Source organism: Ochotona curzoniae, unplaced genomic scaffold, assembly GCF_017591425.1.
Source record: "Ochotona curzoniae isolate NIBS_2020 unplaced genomic scaffold, NIBS_Ocur_1.0 patch56, whole genome shotgun sequence".
NCBI lineage: Eukaryota > Metazoa > Chordata > Mammalia > Lagomorpha > Ochotonidae > Ochotona > Ochotona curzoniae.
The window spans coordinates 758,440-782,181 of record NW_024467035.1 but is presented as its reverse complement, the minus strand read 5'-3'; the positions used below and the strand labels follow the sequence as shown (position 1 = coordinate 782,181).

The following is a 23,742-nucleotide window of genomic DNA, read 5'->3' as shown; positions in this document are numbered from 1 at the left end:
GAGTAACTATATTCCACATTTATACATTTTTAAATAATGAGAACAGGAGCTTGATGGTTCCCAACACATTGATGCAATGGAAATGTCAGTTTTCCTAACTTTATCATTACTTTTTGAATACATGTACTGAATTGCATAAAGCAGTATAAATAATATATGTCAATTGAAATTAAATTTAGGCGAAGTATTGTGGCACAGCAGGTTAAACTATCACTTGTGACAACATTATGCTTTCTGGGAATGCTAGACTGAGTCTCAGCAACTCTGCTTCCACTTATGTGCCTGGGAGCGCAGCAGAAAATGGCACCTGTGTGACCACAGTGAAGTCCCTGACCCATGCTTGGCTGGTGGGACCATTAAGCGAATGATTCAGCAGATGGAAAAATCTCTCCTTATGTCTGTTTCTCTTCCTCTCTTCTCTCTGCTACTCTGCCTTTCAAGCAAACAAATGAACAAATCTTTATAAAAAAGAATGGAAAATATCACTTCTTAAAACTTCTCCACCTAGGGCCTGGCACAGTGGCTTAGTGGCTAAAGTCTTCGCTTTGCATCTGCCAGCATCCCAAATGGTCACCGCCTCCTGTCACAGTTGCCTCACTTCTCATCCAGATCTCTGCTTGTGGCCTGGGAAAAAGTCGAGGTTGGCTGAAGGCCTTCGGACCCTGTGTCCCCATGGGAGACCTGGAGGAGGCTCCAGGCTCCTGGCTTTAGACCAACTTAGCTCTGGCCATTTTGGCTACTTGGGGAGTGAATCAGTGGATGGAAGGACTTTCTTTCTGCCTCTCCCCTCTGTATCCTATATTTGACTTTCCAATATAAATACACAAACAGATACTTAAAAAATTAAAAAATAAACTCCCCCACCCAAATTTATCTTCCCCAATTACAATATACAGGTGAAGTTAAATGAATAATAGAGAATGCCAGAACTTTTATAGCAAAATGTCATTTCAAAATTTAAAACAAAAAATATACATTATTTTAAAATGTTTTAAATAAAACATGAAGAAAATGTTTTAAAATGGTAGGACTAGTGTTTTTTTTTTTTAACTAAATACATTTGTTTGGCGGCAGAGAGAGAGATGGAGACAGAGACAAGAAGAGAGAGAATATGAAAGAGTGAGCGCCAGCAAGCACTGGACAGGGACTGTCCCTTTCGCTGGCTAACTCTCCAGAAGCCTCTAATGGCTGGCACTGTCCAGGTCTGTCCATCTGTCCAGGTCTCCTGCTGTGTGCATTACAAAACGAAAATGTGTAGGCAGGCATGTGTGCAGGGAGTACGTTTTAATATGCCAAGTTGGTAAAACAAACAACTAGTCTGATAAGTTTAACAGGATATATTTTTTTTAAAGAGGCATTGTTGTATAACAAACGTTACAAGCCTTAAACCTGTGATATGAACGGTGTCTATCTTTACTGTCTAATGTTAATCGATTTCGCCTTTCTACACAGAAAGATGATGGACTCAGACCAACTAACTTTTACTTTTGTGTTTACTGTCAACTCGTATGGGCTGGATCATTACCAAATATCTCAAATTAAATATGCATAAAGCATTCTTTATGGTAATGGGAAAAATAAATAAGGTAGAGAACTATTTAGTCATACAATTGTGAGACCTAATGAAATGACCTCCAGAATTCACATTCAGTATCATCATGAAACACTTAAAAGCTTAGGCAACTCATATGTCCCATTTGACCAGTAACGTTTTCATTTTTACTGCTCTAAGTACCAATAATATCCTTTAAATTGTCAAAAGTGCCTTTGTTAGTAATAAACAAAGCATGTAGCCCATAATTAGAGCAATGTAATGAAATTTAGGCTGCTCTGACCTGGCACACACACACGCACACGTACACACAGTTCACAGAAGTGTCTTAGAGTCTTACTATTATGTCCAATAAATTGTATCTGCAAGGAAGGTAAATTCATTTCTACTTCTAATTAATGTGTATCAGTTAAATAAATCATTATCTCATATTGGGGTCAAATATGGAAACTTTTATTTAAAATGATCATTAATCAAACTGGCTATCATCTTTTGCCTAGTGAGGCTTAAGCCTGTCATGAATCCGAGGTAAATGTATCTTCAAGTGTGTGTTTTATGTTTTTTTTTGCTAAAAGAAATATACAGCTGATTAAGAGCCTAGTAATGTTTCACTAAAAGAAAAATCTTAGAATGCATGAGCCATTGCTGACCGAGGGAAAGAATGCAATTTTTAAAATAAGAACATGCTTAGATATAGCATACGTAGAGACAGATATGGCAATCGGTTTCAATATAGCAGAAAACCTGTTCAAAAAATAACAAGATTTGACTGCCATGAGGAAGTCATGGACATCACAGCACAACAGTAGCACTAACAAAACACTTCATGTTCAACGGACACTAATAAAGTAAAAATGAGAATGTCAAAGACTTCCCACCCTCACAGCAAAAGAATTCACCTTCATGCAGATAAGTAAAATGTCTATTCGGTCAGACACAACAAGGCAAAATGTAGATAACTTAAAAAGATTGACTGAACTTCTATTCTCACACATTCAAATGCTTCTATGTTTTGTAAATGAGTGTTTCTTTTTCTACACATTCATGTTTTCACAATAACTAAGCAACCTGAATATTCATATTCAGTACAGCAAAATACTCTCTCAGAAAAGATAACCTGAAGATTAAACATAAATAATAATGCTAATATTTCATATCCTGAATTCTCAAGTTCATTCATTTTCAGCCATAACATTGTTTTTGTAGATACTTAATTAGAATGGAATGTTTAGGGTAAACAAGTAACACCCACCAGCTTTTCCTTCATTATTAATTGATTGTACAGAAAGCAAAATGAACATTGGTTTATTTAGGTACTCTGAGATGCCTTGGTTTTATATTTAGCTTCATCTTAATGTGTTGATTCTCTTCACATTGTCCTTTCATGTGCAGTGCTGCATTTATTATGGTTTAAATGTATTAAATCAATTATACTTCAGGGCATAAAGTCTATTTGTAGCATTATTTTTTGTTTATCTTCATTTTATCTTTTCAGTGAGAATACAGTTCAGGGGACTCTGTTTTCTGCGAAAGCTGGATCTTCTTTCAGAAAGCCAGACAAGCAGCTCTGCTGCACCCACTCTGCTCGGTCCTCCCTCAAACACTGTGGAGTTCAAAGAGAGACCTTGAAATACTAAGAAACAATGACATTCCCCAGAAGACATTTTAAGGGTTACTGCCTAGGGCAAGGAGAACTACATTAGCACACTTTTATTCTTCTCTCGTAAATTGTGCTTTTTCTGACCCAGAATTCCACCTGCTCTATAAATATGACATTTTTTTTTTCTTTTTGAGTAAATGATAGTGATGTGGGTCAAACTCTGAGGTGTCAGACATCCGTTGACAGTTACAGTCTTTACTTGAAGGGACCTTGGGCACTGCCACATGTCTCTGTCCTTTGATTAGGGCATAACATTTCTCTGCTGCAGATAAAATATGACCAGAATTATGAGTGTCGAAGTGAATGCATTAAAATGTGCTCTCCCTCTTCCTAAGGAAATTTAAATATTTTTTTACTTGTCCTCGTGTGATAAAATTTGATAATGATTTTTCAATATGTGAGTGCATATCTCACTGGAGTAGAGATGCTACCATACAAAGAAGCAAACATGAAATGATTTGTAAAATTACTAGGATTGTTTAGGAGAAAAAAAATTAGTAGTTTCATAGTGGTTCATTTCATTGTTTTCTATTTTTAAAAAAAACGTACATATATCAATGTGTCTATTCTTTTTTGCCATGTTTGGGAAGCAGTTAATTTTTCTATTTGATTTAAAAGCAAATTTTGTTATTATTAGAGCTAATATTTTTTTTTATTATTTTTTTATTGGAAAGGCGGATATACAGAGAGGAGGAGAGACAGAGAGGAAGATCTTCCGTCCGATGATTCACTCCCCAAGTGAGCGCAACGGGTCGATACTATGCCGATCCGAAGCCAGGAGCCTCTTCCGGGTCTCCCACGCGGGTGCAGGTTCCCAAAGCTTTGGGCTGTCCTCGACTGCTTTCCCAGGCCACAGGCAGGGAGCTGGAAGGGAAGCGGGGCTGCCGGGACTAGAACCGGCGCCCATATGGGATCCTGGGCGTGCAAGGCGAGGACCTTTAACCACTTGCGCCACCGCACCGGGCCCTAGAGATAATATTTTGACAATAAATGCATGCATGTGTATGTATAATGTACCTATTAATTTCTGTAAGTGTTGACAAAGAATCATGCCAGAAAGGTCTTTCCTTTTATCAAGGTTTTTAAATCCAACTGATTATTATACTCATTTCTTTTTAATAGTTTATACATATTATACAGTCTTATAAATGTCTCTATTGGTACAGTTATTATTGCCTATACTATTACACTGGTAGGATAAGTACAAACATATTTAGTGGTACATAATAAGTATTGTAAATATTGAATTAATACATGCACTAACTGGCACTACTGTGGTGGCACAGTGAGTTAGAACTGCCTGGAATACCGGCATCCCAGGTTAGAATATCAGTTCCAGATCTGGCTGCTTTGTTTCCGGTTCAGGTGCCTTCAAACATGCCTAGGAAGGCAATACAGCTTGTGTACTTGGGAGCCGACCACATGCATGTGAGACACAAAGGTAATTCCTCACTATGATTGCAACGTGCCCCAAGCTTGAATGTGCAGCCATCTGAGAAATAAACCACAAGATGGAAGATCTCTCTCTCTCTCTCTCTCTCTCTTTTTCTCTCTCTCTCTCCCTCTTCCCACCCTCTATTTCTGCCATAGTTTTTCAAAAAAATAAATAAGCAGAATCTTTCAAAAATACAGCAACCATTAAGTATTTTTATATTTAATTCCTGGACAACGTAATCTGAAGCAACAGATGGAAAGTTTAAGAAATTGGAAAAAAAAAATAGGGCATATAATTCTACCAACTTTGGTTTATTTACCAAAGTTGGAAACATATTATGCAATTTATTAGTTCGTTAACAAAATACACTGTCTAAACACTGCTCTGGGAAGTGACATAGATAGGAATTTATATTCTATTGGTCAGTTCTCTTTGCCTTTATCTATCAAAGCATTAAAATGGCACGAGTATCATGGTTATTGGACAGAAAAACAACAGATTTAGAACAGTACTACTCCCTCAAGCTTCACAAATGTCAAATAACAACTTATTCTCTCTATACACCATTCTGTACAAAGCATCTCTAACTTTTTCCCCATCCCCTCTCATTTGTTTTTCCATGTCTAACTTTTAAACCAAAATCCTGCTTTAGACTAACGAAAAGTTTTTGATACACTGTGTACAGAGGAGAAGTGGAGAATTCTTAAGAAACATCTCTCCCTTTTATGTAAGTAACATGTGTTCTACTTCTGTTGAACCACTGGCAGCTATGCTTCCCTCTAACGGGAACAATAAGTGTTTGTGGGGGAGACAGTGGTCTGAAAGAATACTTCCGATTTGAATAAAGTCAACAGGAAGGCACTTTGAGAGCTAAAGGCAATCATGAAAAACATACAAAGGTTTTTGGAATCCATGTTTTTTGCATATGCTTATTTCTTACAGGATTAATGAACAATATTGATTTTACTAGGCTTTTTACATGTGATATATCAAATTCTTCTTCCAATTTAATCAATTACATATTTGAAACGAATCTGAGGTAGGTTATATGACTGTTCCAAGGTAATAATCACTGGAAGTATAGTCAAGAATTGAATCCAGGTATGTTTTCTCCAGAGTTATTTCTCACTCTATTAAAATGTGATTTTAAGAACATAATAAGGACATGATTCTGGCAGCATATTATAAGGTATATGATCAGGGAACAAATTTGCTTTAAAGGCTAGTTAGTCCACTCTTTTAGTAGTCCACTTTGCTGTTTATCAAACTAGGAAAATACTAAAGAAGAGATAGACAAAAGGTATTACAGAAAAGAAATTATGAAAGATTGATGAACTTCACGCTCAGAGAAGAGACGTAAAGGAGTCAGAGATGGCTGTGCATGTTGGCCGGTCTGAGCAGGCTTAAGGTTGGTGTTGTCATCTTTACACATGTAGCCTTAGGAGTACAACAACATTTGGAAGGGATAAATATTCTTTTATTTTTTTGGATGTATGTATTTTAGCTTTTACTCTAATTTCAAAGTTTTTGTGTATACCTGTTATTCTATTAATTTCAAGAACTACACTTAGGTTAGTTGTATTAGCAAGTACACTTTCGGTTAGAGAAAGTGACAGATGACAATGCTGTGCTTCTCTTAGCTTTTTTCAAATAGTTTTCTTTCTCTTGGAAAAGTTCAAAACATAAACAAGGGTGTAGCTCCATGGCATTTAAATTTTTTTCTTTTCCCCTACTTCCTCTTTTCCACTTATTGAAAGCTACATTATTCCACAGAGTTTCACTTCTCTCATTACTTCACTGTTTTTCCTTAGGTGATATTGATTTTTTGAGTCTGATAATTTGTGAGTGCAACAAACTTTTAGTATGCTTGATACATTTGAAAATGATGTTGTATATCATTGGTCACAAACACTGAAGCAAAATGATTTATTAAACTTAAAAGGATCTTATTGTCAATTTTGAGGCCTTATTATTATTTCCCATTTGACAAATTAATGTTTAACATTCATTATTGCATATTTTTAAAACTATAATGAAAAAAAGATAGTTCAAGCAGTTACTCTGGCGTAAGTGACTTTCTTTATAGTTCAGTAGTCTCCATACGAAACATTTTTATGCTCCAGATTAACTAGTAATGGTTAATAAGTGGCTTGAATTTTATTGCTGTGTTTGTGTCTCAATTCATTCCCATTACGCTATCCTGCACAATAAAACTTCTTGTCTAGTCTTACATATCTTCTTTATAAGCTTCTAAACAGAATTTTATTTATATTTATATTATTCTCCTTTGGATTTTTTTCCACATCCAGGTAAGTTGTAAGTGTCACAAGGTTAGGGATCATCAATTATACTTTCTGTTTTGCTCTACTCTTTCTACAACAACATTCTCTGCCAGGATTCTTCATTATTGCTATTAAATAAGACAGATAGCATATGGGACATTTTAGGTGATAATATATTTCTGATATATGTGATCACTCACTTGATCCAACGTTTTAGTATTTGGAACAAATTCGGAAATAGAAAACCGTGTCCTTTACATTCAGCTTCTAAATAATTTGTCTGCAATTGCTCATCTTACTCTCATTCTTGATTTTTGGACAAATTTTCATCACGGTTTTATCCTATCCTCTATTACATCTGACCTTATCAAGCTCAGAACAGTTTCCTTACTGTCAAATCAGTCATTTTTTAGACCTAATCTTCATCAGTCTGGAAATAGCGTTTGTCATAAATGATCCTTTTCCTCTCTTAAAACACTGTCTTCCTTGAATTCCATCACATCATTTTCTCTAGTTTTTCCTCTATTTGGTCAATGCTTCGAAAATCATTTTTGTTATTTCTCTCCTACTTTTCTAATCTGTAAGTAAAGGAGTCACCGGACTCAATCATTGAGTTTCTTCACTTTTTCACTTACACATAACTCCTCAGATAAATCATGTCATCCATCCCTTTATCTACATAATAATTTCAATTTTCATAAGTTCAAATGCAAGTCTTTAAAGTGTTAGAACTGTGTTGTAAATATTATTTGATCTTCTTGAGATTCATTTTTTTCATAACCAGAAGCACTAATAATTATTATTTGATTGAAAGAATGAATATCTACATTCATAAATATCTACATACTCCTTATGGTCTTAAACTAACCCCTTAAAAATTCATATATTCTATAATAACTTAGAGCCTCCTATATTTTTAAACTTAACAAAAGTATAATCTAAAATATGCATAATAAAAATAAGTTATATTATAATGATCCGAACTGATATGTAGTTCATATTTACTTAATCTCACAATAATTGACAAAATAAATTTTTCTCCCCCAAATAATGAATCAATCCACAATTAAGTCACTTTTGTTTGCCTGTGCAAGTCTGGTTTGTCTTTCACCACCGCAAACACTGGTAAAGTTTTTGGTTGTAAGTGGAGCAGCTGGGACTCTAACCAGTACCCATATGGGTGGCTAGTACCAGGGGTGGAGACTTAACTTACTATGTCACACATAATCCCTGGGCTCCTGGGAGACACAAAAGAAGCTCCTGGCTCCTGGCTTCAGACTGACTCAGTACTGGCCCCTGCAGTGTACAAGGCAGATGTTCTCTCACACACACACACTCTCTCTCTCTTTTTCTCTCTTACTCTTTCTCTTAACTCTTCCTTTCAAATAAAGTTAAACCTTTTAAACATGCCCCTGATTGACTAACCCAGTAGTCATTTCTAACTCCCTGTTCGTTAACATCTCCAACTTACCACATTTTAAAAGTTAAATAACAACTTTTCAGGTTTTTTGGCCAATGACATGAAAACATACATTCACTCAAAGTATTTCTGGATAAGGTGAGTACAGTCAAGAGAGCCTGTTTGCTACTTCTGTGGTTGGCTGTAACACTTGGAGCTGCAACAGTCATTTTACTATCAATACAAAGGATCAAGCCAGTGATACGTGTTCTAACACTGACATTGCCGATCCTTAAAAGTGACTACAGCAGTTACCTTAAATCTATATTTCTCCTACCTATAAAAATAACACTTCAAACTCTTTAGGAACCAATTAAGTTCTTAGTTTAAAATACATTATTTTAGGACATCTGGATTTATAAGAACAAAAATGAAGCCAGTGGCCGTTCTCTTCCTAGCTAACAGATTTTTTTTTTTTACCTCTGATTATTGCACTCTGTTGGTCATTTCCTGGTTTCATCCACATCAGCCTTTCCTGAAACTTTTTTGTGAGAGGAGGCAGGTAGAGGAGATGTAAGTACCTTTACAAGTAATACTAAGCGGAAGTTTGTAACGTGTCTCTCAAGAAACCCTTCATGGATTGTGGAATTCAAATATGCTGTAATCTACATGTTGTCACCTCTCTTCAAATGAGAAAACAACAGTAGAAACTTTCTCTGGTTCTTAGGTGTTAGCCCTGAGGGCGCGGGCAGGGGAAAGGAGGAGGCAGAAAGTCCGCTGGGACTCATTCACATGGAGCCAACCAATCAGAATACACTTGCCTCTACTTCAAGCTCCATCATTGCCCCACTGCTCAGGCTAGGTGCGCCTGAGTCTGGGCACACTTCTCCCGGTCACACCCTTGCGGATCGGTGAACCTTGCCAGGGAGCAGACCTCACTAAAGCCTGGTTTTATCATCATTATGGTCCCTTGCAGCCTGCTGTCTTGGTGTGGTTTTTATTGACCGTATGTACCTCAAGCAAATACAAGTATTAGTGAAAGAACAATTAAGACGAGAATGCAAGAGAAACACAGAGCTTTTTACTTGCATTTATCTTGGCAAAATATGAACACTTTGCTTTTAAATTTTTTTGGTCCACACTAGATTGGAAGTAACCCAAGGGAGACAATGATAGGGTAAAATTGTTTCCGTCTACACTGTTTTAAAATATTTTCCTGAGGAATTGGAAGAAACACAAATCCTCCTTCAGAAAGATTTTTGGTCACTGCTCTCTAAATAATGTCTTTAACATCGAATGGGTTATTTTTTAATAGTATAAAGGGATGTTTATTTTGACCAAGTGTTGCAAAAACACATTTCAAAGTATCTAACAACAACAGTTAGTAATACAACCCTCTGTTTAACTTATAAAAAAATTCAACCCCTAATTAGACCACATTTTTAATTAGGGGTAAACCCATTTTTTTCAAGCGTTTGCCTGAAAGTGTTATGATTCTGCAGATGCTCTGTAAGTGGATTCACAGCCTCCAGATAATGTCAAAGAAAAAAAAATTAAAAGAATATAAGCCAACTCAAGCAGCACTGCAGCAACAGAATACCAAGACAATTTTATACTTTGCCTGAAACCATTTAATTTACATGCAAAAGAAATCATAACTACTAAGGAAAAAAACCCCACATCTACATGAGACATTCTCTCCCTAGTGAGAATACTAATTTTTCTATCTTTATTTTTTCTTTCACTGAAATTATCTATAGTATTAACATTCAGCTTTGTGGGCTGCTGTGTATTGTTGATGGCCATCCAGGGCAGGGTACTTCAAAATCTATTTATTTAGTAAATGGTCATTACAATAATAATCCTAAAGTAAAGCAAAATAAATATAGAAGCTCCTTTTAAATGTCCTTATGGACTTTTGTCTTCTCGGTCTTTCAACTTTCCAGATCACACATCTTTACTTTTCTATGTGGAATATTATCCAGGAAAATAGTTATCTTCACTTAGAACCATGCCGGATGAGTTGATGTAGAAGTTGTTTTAGTTAAGGTAAAGAAAAAAAGAAAGTGATGAGCACGAGAAAGCAGTTACTAAGCCCTAAGTTCACCCTCTCGTACAGGGCTGTTGCCAAGAACACTATCATTTTGGGTATATTTGGGACCACTCTGTGCAATAGCATTTAATGATTTGCAAGTAGCCCCCAAAAGAAAAGAAACAGATGCACATATAGAACAAAGTAAGTAGCAGGGACATGTTGTAAAGTTCTTTTTTAGTTGTCTTCCATTATCAGCAATGGTATTCATAGCAATCTCAAAGAGAGAAACAGAGAGAGAGAGAAAAGGAGAAGCTCATCTAAGCAATATTATTGGAGGCTTAAAATATATATGCATATTAGGCATTAGTGTTACCAATTCATCTTGTAAGCTTATTTCAAAACTATATAGGATCAAAGTTGTCCTACTAATTACTAAAATAAAAAAGAGCTTTATGTGTATAATGGATCATTCAGACTTATTTAAAAACAACTAACAGATTGACAAACTTTGAAATGGAGTTAATCTAACTTATTTATCCATCAAATCCTTTCTATACCATGATTAATGGCATCACAAAAGAAACCATATAAATATTAGAAAACATTCCCAACTCACGTAATTTACGTCAATTTTTGCTCCAAAATATGGAGACATGTTTTGATGGGTCTCATCTATGGCCATAGATTTAATTTGTTAAACATATTTTATAGATTTAATTTAGATTATATTCATTTTTTATAGATTTGATCTGTTAAAATATATTTTATAATGAGTGTAACACAAATGGCTTTAACTTAACAACTTCTGTAATACTTAATGTGTTTCCTATTTGAAGTTTAAATATTAAGCAGAAAATGTGAATTATAAAACAGTATTTCACTGTGTTTAGTGAATCCATTACTGGGCATATATTGATAATGCAGGTGAGGTGCACATAATAACATTTTATGAATGTCTGTCCTACAATTACTAAATAATACAAAAGTCAGAATAACCTATCTTCCACAGGAAGTTGTTGGAACATTGATTGCCAGGAACACTAAATAACTACTATGTGTTTTGTTACAGAAGAGAGTTGAAGATGAACCGTAAAAGGTCTCCAAATGAGTTTTCAATGAATAATGTAAATGTATTAGCATATATATACATATATGCAAGCATTATCATGAAGATATGCCCATACATTTATGTTCAACTCATTAAGTATGTGTTACTCTTTAATTGTACATTTTGTTTTAAAATGTCCTAAACAAAATTAATGTTACATTATTAATAAACATCAGAAAGAACAAAGAAAATAAACACCTAAAGTGGGGCTGGTGAAATTTAGCCATGTAAGATGTATTTTTTAATTATTTATTTTGAATTTAAAAGGTATAAATTGCTAGGAAAAGAATTAATGCTTAAAGACAGATGTAGTGACACACCATAATAAGAGGTCAAAAATTTTTGTTTTTAAGGAACTTTATGTAATCTCTTACTTTAGAGCATTTGAAAAACTTGAACTGGGAAAATACTTCACGATTTACTGACTTACTAATACATGCTCTGTACATGCACAATTGCTGATATTTTCAGAAATGTTCTAATTCGGTGTAACTGTTATATATCATCATTTTGTAATTAACACTGCAGGTATTAAAATTTGTTAATTGACTCAAAAGCATTCAGGATGTTATTAGATTCTGATTATATATTTAACAGTCTTCTAATTTAATGAGTTCAGAGTCACAGCTAGCAAACCACAACCTGACATTTTCCTTGCAAAAATAAAACAGGTGACCTTCTATTTGGATACATGTAAAGCAACATATTGCAAATAATTGATGATCTGTGAATTAATGTCAGAGGATTTTTATGCAAAATCAGTTTACAATTGATTTCAACTTCACAAACCACCTTTCCTTTATCCATGCCCTAGAAAATGCCTGTATCCATTCTAGCAAGATAACCCAAACTACATTCTCTGAGAAAATATAGAACATTAATGAGAAGTTCCCTCCAACTTTGCCTAGCAGCACTACAGAGCTGTATTTTTCTCTTGGTGCTTCCTATTCCTTTGGAAAAACAAGTCAAGTCAGAGTCCTTTCTTTTGCAAGCCTACTGTTTTTCATGTAACTTCTGCCTCTAATTTTTATTTTATCAGGAAATCTGTCATTTAATATCACATAGAAATTTCAAATTCACCACAAATTTACCACTTCAGTCCTAGTTAGGGACTATTCTGCTACGCTTTCCAAATCTGTCCAAACTTACAAGCCAAAAATCTAGGAATAATCATCAGTAGTTTCTGTACCTAACTCCTTCATTCAATGTTGCCAGAAAAATAGCTCTTACTGGTCCTCTGAGAACAAAACGTTAAGTACTTTGGCCCTGGAAATCAGACACACTGAAGCTCAAATCTTTTTTCTACTGCTCACTTATTATTCTCATGTAAGTACTCTCTCATCTGTATAACATCGGATCCAGGGGTTCAGTAAAGTAATAATTTTAGAAATAAATTTCATGACACAATTTTTTCCTTCAACTAGTAAAGATTTTATGATACAAGGTTTTCATTTTTTTTCTCTCTTCTAAAAGTAACGATAATTATGATGTAAATGACTGAAGCATATGGACTACTTTGAGCTAAAAAACAGAAAGCCATAAAATCATGATGGCTCGAAGCATTCGGTTTATTCGAGGTGATTTTCCCCATCCTTATGATTCATTTTTTACTAAGTTATCATGAAATTAAGAAGAAATTATACCACTTTGGGTTTGAGGAAGGATGCTAGCAGCACATGAAACTTCACTGTAAGAGAATTTGATTGTTAAATGCAAGCGCTCTTCTGTTAATTAGCTCCTGCCTACGTACAAAGTATGGAAAAATAACAGTATGTTTATGAAAGAATGATTAGTTAGGGAATGTGCTGAGGCAATAAGAAAAAGCATGAAGAGAGCAATTTGAGTTAATATCTACACATCATTTTATGTAACCACATCACAGAAGGGGGTCTGATTTAATTAGATTCGTTTAGTTAAATAGGAAATATGAAAAAAGGAAAGGATACTTACTTAAAATCTAATATAGTATATGAATATATCATATAGTGGGATAATTCTTATTCTATCTTGCCTTGCCAGCGACCCTGAAGCAAACAGGTCTTAGATCTAAACCGTGGCTTTCCTAGAATAACATTTTTTGACAAAATTGAATATATAAAAAGATTTTGACCTATATTTAAGAAATCTTTCTGTGTAAAAATTGCTCATTTGTGGCATTAAATATTAAAACAATGGCTTCCAAACACAATTCTATAAAAAAGCAAAAACATTCTTTTCACTGTTCTCACTACCATCACAAAATCTGAAACAGCACTAAAATTGAGTATTAAATTAATTTCAGCATGACCAGGCTAGAGTGGTTCCCTCCCACACATATAATGCAAGATTAATCAATAGCTTAAAACATTCTGGCAGACATATTTTTTAAAGAGGAATTTAATTTTAGTAACATTTTATTTATTCAATAAGCCCCAAATTATTATTTCAACATATAATTCATATGAGTTAACAATCAAATATTTTCCACTCAAGTTTTTATATTTTGTCTTTACATTTTTGTGTACCTTTGATAATTACACAGCATCTCAATTTGTGCTTCCACATTGAAATGCTCAATTATCCAATGTGGCAATTTTGCTACTTTGCACCATGCAGGTCTACAGCAGTGTTGGAGATGACCCACTGGTCTGAAGATGCAAGAGGCAAGATTGCTTATTTGGGTCTAATTTGGGACAGTTTTGTTAGAACTGTAGCTATGAGACACTGCTCATTATTGCAGTACTGAGTAGTTGGAACTGAGGTAGACATGGAAACTTGACCATTCAGCACATAAATGCATGGAACAATCATGGTTTGAGGTCTAAGAACTTACTGCTTGCTTCAGTCTCTTTCGTGGGGCAAGAAGGGAATAATTCTTTGAAGATGGTATGACCAATCTACCTCTCAGAAATAAATGTTTCCTTATCTGTTAACACTGCATAAGATTCAGAAAATAATTGTCTTTCAAAGTCTTGCAAGAAAAACACTAAAAAGGAACTACTGGAAATAATATATGTTTAAGCCAGCAATATAGGTAAATGTGGTATGCAGAAATTACAGAATTATCCTAGGATTATATCCATCAATATATACATGCAACTCTTTCCACTGAGTCAAACACTAATTAAAACACAGATTGAGGTATTGACATAAAGAGTACATTTTTGGCGTAATTAAGGTTCCAAATTAGTTGGCCTTACAACAGGAAGACTTGACTGGTATTGTGTTCCAATGTGTGAAGCCACTGCATTAATTGTCAGTATAATATATGGGTGCCAATTTATGTACCAGCTGCTGCACTTCCTGTCCAGCTTCTTGCTCATGGCGTAGGAAAAGCACCCAAAGATGGTCCAATTACTTGGCCTCCTGCCCACCATCTAAGGGACCTGGAAAAAGTTTTGGTGTTGGCCTGGCCTATGCTGGACATTTCAGACAACCAGGGATTGACCCAGCAGATGGAAGATATTTCTGTCTCTATCTCTGTGTAAAACTAATTTTTTTTAACAAAAATGTTAAACTTTAAAAAGACAGGAAAGCAACCAAAGTTGAGTTTGACCTAATCATCTGAGCCTTTATCTGCATCTAAATATGAGAGAGATAAAGCAAAGATAGGGTATGTACGCATGTATTGATGGCTATGATCCTGGGAGAAGTCTGTAATTTTTGCTGGCCTTAAGGAGGGAAGGGTCATGATCAAACTTGAACAAGAACTCAAGAAGCAGAGACTAGACTTAGCCAAGAATGAGTAATGACTTGGTGACAGTCCTACTACGTTAAGAGGCTTAATTCTGCCTTTAAATTTCACAGATATGGAAGCCTGGAGAACATAGTTCAGACAGACCTTAGTTGTAATCTAGTGGGATTCTAAGAGCAGAACCTCGTCGCATCATGACTGTCTATTTGAGCCATCACCTACGGTTTCCCACAGTGGCAGGGAGGTGGATCAGAAGTTACTAGGTTGCCCACCTGCATGCCTGTACTTGAACCTACAAACTTGTGTGTTTTAAACTTCTGCAGGTTTGATAATGCATTATATAAAAATAAAAAAAAACTTAGAAAACATTTGAGTAGTTCCTCAAAGATACTTTAAAATTACTACCATTTAGTTCTCAAGTATCTAATCCAGGTCTATGATATTTCAAATTGTAAAACAGGTTCAACAGCCAGACTAAGCTTCCCTGATACTAATGTCCTATTTTCATGCTGCTAAAGTTTAGTTCAGTAATTTCTTTTTTCTATAAATAAATAAAGTCATCTCATACACCAAATAAGCACACTTGTAAGAACTGAATACCAAAAGTAGATAAGAGTTCAAAGACACACGCTAGATGTGGTAACTCTAATTAGTTCCAGTGTATTAATTTGAACTCACTCAGCTAGCAGTATTTGAACACTGACTACCTGAGCAGCCATTTCTTCTAAGACGATTGCTAATAACTGCTATGTGAGCTGTTAGTACTAGCTTACAATTTCCTAGATGTCACTGGTCCTCACATACCTATCTAACTTGCTTACTACATGAACTTCTTAGTCCTGCAAAAACCACAAGATAACTTCTCTTTATAAGGAATTATCTTGGTTGCTTTGCCCAAACTGTTACTTTTACATGACCTTTGCACACTGTTGGAGCCATTTCCATTCAAACAAGCTGCAGAAATGGTTTTTTCGCTGAAATGTTATAAAATAGAATTTAATCTGATAATAAATACCCCAATTAAACATTCTGAATATTATATGTAACATACAGATACCTCTAAATTTCTAAGAAAAGAATGCTAGAAAGGAAACAGCACATGTATTTGCCTAAAGAAATATGGCAAGGTTTCAAAAACATTTTCTTCTGCTTTTTTTTTTTAATAATAGAATTAAGATTGTCAGTACTTAATTTTAGTGAAACTTAGATATTTTTGAGATAATGCTCAGTGGATAGTTCTGACACCTTTGATTAATCAGAAATTAATTAATATGAAATATTATAATCCCTATAATATAAAATATAGGAAAAAATGAAGATGATTAGTGCCAATGATATTCACTATGTTCACTTTGTTTTCATAGATAATTAATATGAGCAAATTTATAGAATTCACTGAAAATGGAATAAAAATATTTATTTCCTTGCAAAAACATCTAAAATTCACACATATATATTGTCTTTGAAATATTCAGAAAGGGGCCAGCACAGCGGCTCAACAGTTTAGTCCTCTACCTCTAAGAGCCAGCATCCAATGTAGCACGGGCTCATGTCCAGCTTTCTATTACAGATCCAGCTCCTGCTTATGGCCTTGGAGATCAGAAAAGCATGGCCAAAGACCTTGGGTTCCTGCACCCTGGCTCCTGGTTTCCCATTGGCCCAACTCTGGCCACTAGGGTCATACGGCGAGTGAATCAGTGGATGGAAGTACTCTCTCTCTCTTTCTCTCTGTCTCTTTCCTCTATAGATCTTCCTTTCAAATAAAAATAAATAAATCTATAAAAGATATTCATGGAAAATGTATGTAACACAGAAAAGTATGCATAGGTTTCAAATTTTACTTTATACCAAAATAAAATTTTCTTTAATTTCACTTTTTAAGTATTTTCAGATAATCAACATCTTTCCAGCTTAAAAGTGTTGACTCTAGACTTTGTTACAATCCTAAACTAAACGCTCTTTAAAAATGGTGACACCTCCATTTCTAACCTAGCTTCCTGTTGATGAATTCTGGGAGGCAAAAGAGAATATTCAAGCACTTGGGGCCCTGTCACAAACACAGAATTCTGAATTCTTGGCTTCAGCCTGGTCCAAATGGTTGCTTCTGGCATTGGGCAGTGAATCTCTGTGTCCTACCTCTTTTGCCTTTCAAACAGATCAAAGTAAATGAATAATTTAAAAATGCTTCTTTTTATTTCAGCCATAAATATGGATTAAAAAATAATAATAATAATACTTCCAGGATTCAAAAGTTTGCTAATAATGAGCCAGTATGTGGACATCAATGTGAATGTAACCTTGTAATACTACGTGTTTTTCTTTAAAAGCACCACCTGAACTGTAGGATCAATGATAACAACCACCAGGTAAGGATTCTTTGCACTGCCCTCATCAGCTCTTGAGAACTTCAGTGTTTTGTGGGTGCAAGGAAGTGTGGGATAGAAATCTGGAGGGAAAAGAAGAAATTCACACATTCTTTTTCATCTCTTTGAACACTCTTCAAAAGCAAATCCAATATACAGGATGCAGTGGATTGCGGATGGACTTATAATAAAAGGGCTGTGTACTTTTATTTATTGTGCTGACAGATCATAACGCAGCTGCCACTCACATAAGGTAACCATCGATGGGCAGTTCTATGCATCCGAGCTAGACATAAGTTATGAACTAAGCTCCTCAGGGGCGAAACAGACATTGAAAAAAATGGTGCCAATGTGAGAGTAATGCCGAGATCGTATCCCCTTTCTCATCTATCACACATGGGTCACACTGCTAAAGGATAAACTCCTGTGTGACCCCTTCAGTAATCACCACCACACCATTAAATGAAAGTGACGCATCGGCATTATACTGTGATGAGAGTATGAAATGTTTTAAACACCTGCTCATATGAGATTTAGTGAATTAAAGTGAGATCAACTATATTTCATATTATGAAGCATGTAGAATAACTGGATTGGAACAAGTTGTTATATACAAAATGTACATATTTCTTAAGATTATGAAAGTGTCCCTCGCAAATTAAAAAAAAAAATTGTTAGGCGGTTTACTTTCTGTTTGTTAATTAACATAAAGAAATGATCTGGCAATAGATATTTGCCCATCAAAATTAGCAAGTTTTAAACTCACTAGAAAAAGAGACAGAGACCATAAGAAGATTTGTATACACGTCTGACAAAAGATCTAAAACAGAAAAAAGAATTTAACATTTTGTTCTATCAGAATATTTTGAAAATAATATGTACAAGCTAAAATGAGTATCATAAAAAAGAATTTGAAAGTTGCCAAATATATTTCTTCAGGGAATTTGAAGAGACAAGTATTTTGAGGGTAAAAGATTTTGAATGAAAGGAGGACTGCTGTTTTGGAGACATTTAATTCAGATAAGAAAAGCAGGGAAAGTTTTGAAATATCAGATCTTCTATTACAAGTGGAATATTCTAGGAGAATAAAAGTTTTTTAAAAAAGTCCTACCCTATCCAATCTTTCTGGAAGAAATTCCAGCAGCAGCCTGCAAGGCAAATGAAGTGTGGAAAACCAATTCACAAATTACAGGCCTGGGAATGAATAACACTCCTTTAGAAAATGAAAGTCGGTGAAGATTGGAAACATTTCACCTGTTTTCATTTAAATTTTCAATCTCTTCCTACTGGTTTAGGAAACAGGATACGGTATAATGGGCCAGTCGGGAGTAGGAACTCTAAATATTTTGATATGGCCACACTGACATGCTCAAAGTAATTTCCTCTGAGTGAAAGAAAATGAGACATTTCAATAATCTCCCATTTAACATATGGTTTATAGGATTTAAGACAATTTTTCAATCATGCTTTCCCCTTTCTTAGCTAGGATTCTTTTCAATTAATGAAGAAAAATGATGAAAAGCCTTACACAAATTTTTAAACAGTAAAATGACTTGAAATATTTTTAGATGGACTTTTGCTTTCAAGAAAATGTTTATGTATGTATTTCAGAGAGATCAGCTTTTATTGCAATATTGCATACCTGAAAAAGGACATATTTGTTACATTTTTACTTTTGACTTAATCGGTGTCATAGTAAACACTATTCTGAAATGGCCAAGGTAAATCCTTCATGTACATTCTAGCATCTTACAACCAGATCGAGACAAGTCAGTTAGCTCCAGTAAGTGAATACAATAGAAGAACAGAGCCAGACTGCTTTAAACTTAATTGTAAAACAGGTATTATAAAGGTATATCTGATTTCCAAGAAGGAACAATTAGATATCTGTCACCTATTCTTTAAAATTATTTCACGTAGCCATTTGATTCAAATTTTAAACGCTTCAAACCTGAGAAATGTTGATCTCTTACTCCTATTGTTACTAACACTATTTGAACAATGTTCCTTTGGAATGTAAAACATTAACAGAGCACATCTTCATGAGACTGTAAAGTATTTCAATATTTCAACAAGAGTAGTAAATACCACAAAGAGCATCCACGAGGGCTCTTGTGATCTCAATTAGTTTTCACCTCAAACTGAGGACACAAAAAAGTTTCCATTCTGTTAGTACTTGTTGAAATCTTCATTTAGTGAAGTGTTAAGCTTGTGATTGTAAAGGAGAGTTAAAATAAGTAGTTGCATGGGAGTGAAGGAAGGGGTCAGGATGGGAAGTGTCATTACGCTCCTAAAACTGTAAATGTGAAATATATGAAATTGGTTGCCTTTATATAAATAAATATTTTTACAAATAACCAAGGAAAATAAACAAATATTAACTCTTATGAGTCCACTGGAATCATTATAAGAAAATCGTCAAAACAGATGTGAAAATTTTGTCAAGGTAAAAGTGTAGACTCGATGGGCAGTTTAAGGAGGAAAACTTATTTCATGAATATAGGAGAAAAGTAAATTGAACCTTAGTTTCCAAAAGTATACTTCAGACTCAAAGATTTTGCCTCTGAATTATTCCCTCTTACTGCTTCCCTCCTTTCTTTTATCCTTTTTTAAAATTTATTCTCAACTTTTTAATCTTGTTCTATATGACACTAAACAAATGCCCAAATGTCAAAGTGTCACTGTTTCAAAAATCATTTCACTCAGGTACTTGGTTTCTTTCTAGAGTTTAGTTGCTCTGTATTTGGTAAAGTTTACTAAAGTAACATATTATTTCTCTGATCATTTAAAAAAGACTTATAGACAGCACCATATGAATGAATAAAATATGATTCACGTCAGTGACATAGATGCTTCTTATAAAATATTTTTAAAAGAAGCCAGAATCATAGAGAACATCCTTTATGAGTGAATTTAGATGTGATGAAAAAAAAATAGTAGCTACACTGGCGATAGAGTGCAAGGGGACTTCAGGATTTTTTTTTCTTTTACTATGTCATTCTGCTCCTTCATCTGGCTGATGTTTACAAAAATGTTCATTTTACAAATCTGCTGAGCATTACACTTGAATTTTACATTTTTTAGAGTGCTTACATGGTAATCCAATGAAAAAATGCATTAAGGGCAATATTTTGATCCAAATTTGCATTTTGCTAATTGTAGCTTATCAATTTCTTTTTCCAAAAATATGTATTTCAGTTTTTCATGATAAAGGTATTTGTACTTTTACTTCAGACTGTAAAGGCAATAACTTCCTGTTTAGGAAAGGTTACGTCTATGAGACATGTTAAAATCATGTTTATGGAGCCATAATTTATATGTATTATAATTCTCAATTCATATATTCTATGCACAATAAAATGAAAAAATATAATTGTTGACCAACACATACATTGGAACAACCACCATCACAATCAAAATAAAGAATAGCTTCCTCATACCCTCCGAACTTGCTCCTGTTCTGCAGTTAGCCTCATTCCCTGACCACCTCAACCCTGGAAAAACTGATCCATTCTCTCTAGCTCGAGTTTTGCTTTTTCTAGAAAACCACAATAACAGAATTATGTAAGTAGAATCATATAGGATGTAGTCTTTGCCGTCTGGCTTCTTTCATTCAACGTAACACACATCAGATTCATCCATGTTGCTTGGGTCAACAATCTATTTCTTTTTGTTGCTCGGCTTGAACAACACGTGGGTATAGTACAACTACAGAGCCTTTAAGAAGTTTCCTTTTGAGGTTGTTATGAATAAAGTCACTATAAACATTTATGGATGGATTTCTTTGTGAACATGAGTAATACAATTTATTTTTTGATTCCAAGTTACACTTCTACTTATATATTGCCTTCATTGATGGTAATTTTTATATCTAGAGATATATCACTCAATTCAAAATAACGCAGAATCTGAAATTGAAATCAAATCAAATGATAAACATAAGCATAGATCAATACTTGTGAATCCCTTCTTTCAAAATATTTTTCAGCAATCAATAGAATTAAGAATGAAAATTTCCTGCTAAACATCTGAATTAGTAGTACTTTAAACAGGATAAAATAAGAAATCAATGACATTTCAAATCAGAATTCTGAAATCAGGAGTGAAGGGAAAAGATAAGAAAGGTAGCTTGATTTTTGCATTTTTTATAATACTCTCTCATAAATGTAATTCAACTGGTTAGTGATTCTTCTTAATGGTAATTGGGAAAGGATTTGAATGACAAAATGGAAACATGGTAGATGTTACCTAGCATGTTGTGGTAAAGTGGAATGGCCCGTCCATGGGTAGTAAATGCATTCATGAATAGTGGGACCGTTACACCTGCAGGCAATTACAGAACAGAAAACATCATTCTCCATTCACAGTGACATGCATCCATGCACCAGTGCTCACACATGGAGCTTTGCAGGAAGAACATGGGAAGCAAGCACACCAAGTACCTATCCATGAGGCCGATGCAGTCTTCAATACTTGAGCCTATGCACCTGCAGAAGACGCAAATGTTAAAAAACAAAGCAAGAAATTTAAAAAGCACAAGTAAATAAAAACACATCACATCTAAAAGAATATGTACAATAACTGTCAAGGTAGTGGATAAGCTGAAATTATTAGACAATGTCAGAGACACTATGAATTCCAAATCAGCAAAAGTATTATTCATTGGTTGCCTGTAGAAATGATTTGCAAAGACAAATGTCCACAGAGAAGGAAATTTCAACCTGGTTATGCACATAACCTCCAATTTCACACAAATAACTTCTAGAATTTCTAATTTTTTCCCACCACTTATAATTATATGTCTTGAGGAATAACTTTATATCTCAGCGGTTATAATTTTCATGTATATAGTTCCTAGTAAGACTTTAAGTAAAATTTAGTATTGCAAAAAAGCAGCATGAGTAATTCAACATAGTATGCTCATCTAATGTTTAACATCTATTAAAGATTGGATATGGCAGAAAATGAGTTAACAGGCTCTACTGCTCTTCTCACAGATGCTTAACATAATCAAATTGTTCTGGTCCTTGTTACATACATACATATGTATCAGAAAAAAATAAATTTATTCAAAAAGCAAATTAACAAGTTAGCCATCCGGTAGTTTATTTTGATACTCTCTTAAAACATCAGAGTAATAACAATCAAAATAGATTTTAAGCTGCAATAAAAATAGCCTCAAACAATAATAAGTAAATTTTATATAACTAAATGAGAACCTCCAGAACTAACTCCATGACCTGTTAGATATTTATAATGCTACAGAAATATAAAGATTTCTTCTACAGCTATGGTTTATAGAACTGCCTCATGTGATTAGTAATAAAAGGCTTATATTTTTCTATATGCTTAACTTTCAAAATTGAAAACGAAAATGAAGCTGAAGTCAATATGATTATATAATGGGCCCAGCACAATAGATCTATTGGCTAATCCTCCATCTGCAAGCTCTGCATTCCATTTGAGTGTTAGTTCGTGATCCAGGTGCTCCACTTGTCATCTAGCTCATTGCCTGTGGCCTGAGAAAGCAGTAGAGGACGGCACAAAGCCTTGGAACCCCATGCCCACATGGGAGACACAGGAGAAGCTCTTGGCTCCTGGCTTTGATCAGCTCTAGCTCTTATGGCCATTTGAGGAGAGAACCAGTGGACAGAAGAGCTCTCTCTCTATTCTTTCTGCAAATATGCCATTCCAAGAAAAATAAACAAATTTGCAAAAAAAAAAGTTATCACTGATAAGAATACTAGACAATCCAGCATATTTTAGGCATTTGTTTTTCTTTTTAATATTTTAATGTAATTTTAATTAATTAATCAATTCTTTCATTAAACGGAACAGTCAGATATACAGAGAGGAAGATCTTCCATTAGCTGGTTCATTGCCTAAGTGGACACAATGGCCAGAGCCATTGCCAGGAGTCAGAAGCTTCTTCCAGGTCTCCCACACAGGTGCAAGTTTCCAAGGCTTTGAGCCATCCTCCACCGCTTTCCCAGGCCACAAGCAGGGAGGTGGATGGGAAGTGGGTCCGCAGGGACATGAACCGGCATCCATACAGGATCTCGGTATGTGCAAGGTGAAGACTTTAGCTGCTAGGCTACCGTGTTTGGCCCTGTAATTTTTAATTTTTACCTGATTCAACACAGCTTATTGATACAGTTCTAAGATTGTCACAAAAATTTCTTCTTCCTTATCTCCTTCCCATTGCATCTCCCACTTTCTTTTCCTTTACTTTTTT

General features: G+C 34.7%; 1 protein-coding gene across 4 annotated transcripts in view; it reads right to left on the bottom strand.

Moving 5' to 3' along the window:
- The window catches only part of LOC121168093 (receptor tyrosine-protein kinase erbB-4), a 984,643-nt gene that overhangs the window by 213,090 nt on the left and 747,811 nt on the right, over nt 1-23,742 (bottom strand). For 2 of the 4 annotated variants that reach the window (XM_040997858.1, XM_040997860.1), the window contains exon 16: nt 21,756-21,830. In XM_040997858.1, coding sequence (XP_040853792.1) covers nt 21,756-21,830 — 75 coding nt within the window. Of the gene's footprint in view, nt 1-21,755; nt 21,831-21,949; nt 21,995-23,742 lie in introns of all 4 variants that reach the window. The other 2 variants (XM_040997859.1, XM_040997862.1) reach the window with 1 other exon arrangement.